Here is a 4550-nt window from a genome sequence, read left to right on the forward strand (position 1 = left end):
GCCATTAAATAGGGCATCTGATCATTACAGTATTTTCAGGATAGATATCTCACATGGGGCAGGAGAGATTACAACACCCAGCTCTTGCTGCAATTTTTGTTTTTTAACGTGCCAAACTTCTACCTATACCTAATTAATTAATATCAAATGTTTTAGATTGATTTTGGTCCACTGGCAGGTTCTAGACCATGGACGTAGCCAGTTTTTCTACAAACTTAAGGAATCCTCTCTTCCCTCGAAAATCAATGCCTTGTTGTAATTATTTGAAATTTATGGCTGGTCACCTGGCCACCTCCATTTTCTTGGAATAAACTAATATTAATTTGTGAGGATAAAAACAAAGAATATTAACTTTTGAATTTTATGGAGGATCTTTATGAAATTTTGGGGTGTGGGGTTCCCACCTTTAGCAACGCATGAGTATATATGCAGAATACTTTTGGATTTTACACAAAAGAAAAAAAAGATGCATCTTTTCACTCATGCTTGAAAAAAAATGTGGCTTGCAAATTATCAATGATAAATTTAAAAACATTAATAATCTCAAACAATCATTTTGGGTTCCTACCTTCTGATGATGGCCACCATTGTAACATGTATGGCACAGGAGTTTTGCTTCCCAAATCAGAAGCTCAATTTTCCTTTGGGAATTGGTGCCTTTAATCACCACACAGTGCATGGCACAGGAGTTTCCCACTGCACTCTCCATTCCCTCAGATGAAGTCTAATATCAAAAGAGTTATTGATATAATAAATATTCTCCAATATTCTTACTTGAAACTCTTAGGACTGCAATTTCATGCATATTGCTGAAACGCAGAAGAGAAGAAAGATCTTTACATGGTTAGGGAGAAATTGAACCAAATCCAAACGTACGAGGTAGGAAATTCTGCGTGTTGCTGTCAAGTAGTTTTACGCGAAACAAGAGATGATGACAATAAGTGGAGCAGGAAACAACAACAGTGGCAGCAATAGATCGATTTTTCTTTGCATTTGCCGTGAGCACAAGCAGAAAAATGTGGGATGAGAGGAACTTTCACCTAGTATGAAATGATAATATAGTGAGAAATTAAAGATTAGATGATTAATAGATAGATAAAAACTGGAATTGGGATTGGGAGGCAAGGCGTGTGGGGTATGTGAAAGGTGACCTAAGATTTTCGTTGTAAAGGTAGCGGCAGCACAAGAAAGAAAGAGCGAGCCACGTGTAGAGGCAGGTTAATCTTGGAAGAGGCAAGAACGCGGGGTTAGACGTGTTCAAAGGGACCAATAAGCCATTAACGGACCTCCCCACCAATGCCTCAATCAATCCTAACGCCCCATTACCATCAACCCTCCCCTCCATTAACAGTGCACTATTCTTCCATAATGGTCTTCTAACAAGGAAAGGGAATTTCTCCTCTTTTTATTATATTATCATCCTTCTATTGGATTGGCCATTCTGGTTTTTTTTTTTTTTTTTGTCATGTGTAGTTGTTTTCTCGAGGAGCAAGAAGCCCTTTTCCGCTCTCTCTTCTGGTACTTGCTGGTAGCTAATATGAAATTCAAAAAAAAAAAAAAAAATATATATATATATATATATATATAGTAGTACTATTAGTGTCATTATGCAAAATAAACGTACATAAGAAAGGAATTTTATAATAGAGAAAGATAGTGAAAAAGAGGGTGGTCGTGTCAAGGTCTTAAGCAGCTATGTCCCGCAACTACAACACTTCGTTTATATCACTTCGTCAATCCCTCCCTCCCTCCCTTTGAGCTCTCTTTCTACTGTTTTACAATACACGTGTTGATCTAAAACAAGTTCGCGGTGGACCTCCTTGGCTCCTTCCCTCTCCTTTCCCTCTATATATACCGCTCCTCTCTCTGCCATCTCTCCTCAGATCACGCTCCCTCCCTCCCTTCTCTCTCTCACACAACTGCTTGTTTCTTTGAACCAAAAGCAAACAAGACAGCTCTCGCATCCCAACAAGGCAGCGCACCAAAAGAAAGAATACCCTCCACCTTACACCAATCACAGCTATAGCTCAAACAACTTCGCCAAAATAGAGAAACATGGCTTCAACAGCAACAGCCGTGCCTACAACCTTGGGCTCCTCATCATTTTCGTCTTCTTTAAACAGGCCTGGTAGAAAGCCCAATGTCAACGTCAATTGCTCACTCCAAACCCCTTCCATTCTCCATTTCCCAAAGCAACCCACTGCGTACACACCATCTACTACTATCCCCGATCCCACCACCAGACACCCAAAACAAAACACGCTCTCTCCTGTTGTGGTTGTGCCCCAAAAGCAACAGCAGCAAAAGCAATGGAATTTCTTACAAAGAACGGCAGCTATGGCTTTAGATGCTGTTGAAACTGCCTTGGTTTCACATGAACGTCAGCACCCTTTGCCCAAAACAGCTGACCCCAGAGTCCAAATCTCTGGCAACTTCGCTCCGGTACCGGAACAGCCCGTCGTTCACAATTTGCCGGTCACCGGGGAAATCCCAGATAGCATTCAAGGTGTTTATCTAAGAAACGGAGCCAATCCACTCCACGAGCCAGTAGCTGGTCACCATTTTTTCGATGGTGATGGCATGGTTCATGCTGTTCAATTCAACAAGGGCTCAGTCAGCTATTCTAGCAGATTCACTGAGACCAATAGGCTAGTTCAAGAACGTGACTTGGGACGTCCTTTATTCCCAAAGGCAATAGGTGAGCTACATGGTCATTCAGGCATAGCTAGACTCTTGCTTTTTTATGCCCGTGGAGCTTTTGGTATTGTTGATCCTAGCCATGGAACTGGTGTCGCAAACGCTGGTCTTGTTTACTTTGATGGTCACTTACTTGCAATGTCTGAAGATGATTTGCCATACCATGTTCGTGTACTGCCCTCTGGTGACCTTAAGACAGTTGGTCGTTATGATTTTGATGGTCAGCTTAAGACAACAATGATTGCTCATCCAAAAGTTGATCCAGTTTCAGGTGAATTGTTTGCACTTAGTTATGATGTTGTTCAAAAGCCTTACCTCAAGTACTTCAGATTCTCCCCGGATGGAAAAAAGTCACCTGATGTTGAAATCTCACTTGATCAGCCTACTATGATGCATGATTTTGCAATCACAGAGAGGTTTGTTGTGGTTCCTGATCAGCAAGTTGTGTTCAAATTGCCTGAAATGATTCGGGGAGGGTCTCCGGTGATTTATGACAAGAATAAGATGGCAAGGTTTGGGGTTTTGGACAAGAATGCCACCGATGCTTCCAATATGAGGTGGATTGAAACACCTGACTGCTTCTGTTTCCACCTTTGGAACGCTTGGGAGGAGCCTGAGACTGATGAGGTTGTTGTGATTGGATCATGTATGACCCCACCAGACTCCATTTTCAATGAATGCGATGAGAGTTTGAAAAGTGTGTTATCAGAAATTAGGCTCAATTTGAAGACTGGCAAGTCAACTCGCCGTCCAATCATGTCTGAAGCTGATCAGGTCAATTTAGAAGCTGGAATGGTGAACCGGAACTTGCTCGGTCGAAAGACCCGGTTCGCTTACTTAGCACTTGCTGAGCCATGGCCTAAGGTTTCAGGTTTCGCTAAGGTAGACCTCTCAACTGGGGAGGTACACAAGCACACTTACGGAGACCAGAAATTTGGCGGAGAGCCCTTGTTTCTTCCACGAGACCCCAATTCGGAGAGGGAAGACGACGGGTACATTTTAGCTTTCGTGCATGATGAGAAGGAGTGGAAATCGGAGCTACAAATTGTGAATGCAATGACTTTAAAGTTAGAAGCCACAGTCAAGATTCCATCTAGAGTTCCATATGGTTTTCATGGCACATTTATTGGTGCCAATGATTTGCAGAAGCAGGCCTAGCTGGGATGGTATAGCCTGGTGTCCTGTATCTAGTTTTTTTGTTGGCAGATTAGAGAGAGGAGATTTTTCCAGAGGGATGCTTGCAGATACGTCCCCGGAATCTCCTTCTCTATACAGTATCATCAACACCCCTGTTGCTGGGTTATGTTTCAGCTTTTTTTCTTTGGTTATTTTAGAGTGAGAGGTTTTGAGGGACCAGCTTGTAGCTTTTGGGTGTAGGTAGATTTGGAGCTCAGCTGGTCGTCTTCTTATTCTTTCACTCTATTATGTACATGAAAAGAAAAAAAAGGGAGGAGGTATTGTGTATTTACAGCAGCATATGTATCGAATCTCCTCCCCCCTGTTAATGTAGATCTCTGTTCTCTCTGTTTCATTCTCTCCTCACTTGTAAATTCTGCAGTTGATTTATCCAATTTCTTTTTATATAGTAATCAGTCTTCTTCCTTTCTCAAGATGTTACAGAGTGATCAGCATTGGCACAATGAAATCGAAGATTTCTATTCATATTTCCACTCCTTCACCAAACATGAGCTCCCCTTGCAAGTTAGCCTCCCACCCCTAAACCGAACCAATGACAGTCCAAGGCAAGACAGATTGCAAAAAGTATTCAAATATCAAATGAGTTTTCATAAGAAATTTGGCCTCAGTTAGGTGGATAGATGACAGTTGGTCTCTTTCTTGAAAAAAAAAAAACG

General features: G+C 41.8%; 1 protein-coding gene across 1 annotated transcript; it reads left to right on the plus strand.

The window, feature by feature from the left end:
• Positions 1-1870: 1870 nt before the first annotated feature.
• LOC118038221 (9-cis-epoxycarotenoid dioxygenase NCED2, chloroplastic) lies at positions 1871-4228 on the plus strand. Its single transcript, XM_035044542.2, has one exon. The coding sequence runs from the start codon at positions 2056-2058 to the stop codon at positions 3853-3855; it is 1800 nt and encodes a 599-aa protein (XP_034900433.1). The 5' UTR covers positions 1871-2055; the 3' UTR covers positions 3856-4228.
• Positions 4229-4550: the final 322 nt, after the last annotated feature.

The sequence above is a fragment of the Populus alba genome, chromosome 1, assembly GCF_005239225.2.
Source record: "Populus alba chromosome 1, ASM523922v2, whole genome shotgun sequence".
In the NCBI taxonomy this organism is placed as follows: Eukaryota; Viridiplantae; Streptophyta; class Magnoliopsida; order Malpighiales; family Salicaceae; genus Populus; species Populus alba.

Bases quoted from the DNA above. Each gene is read 5' to 3' on its own strand.
- LOC118038221 (XM_035044542.2), top strand. From the start codon at position 2,056: ATGGCTTCAACAGCAACAGCCGTGCCTACAACCTTGGGCTCCTCATCA.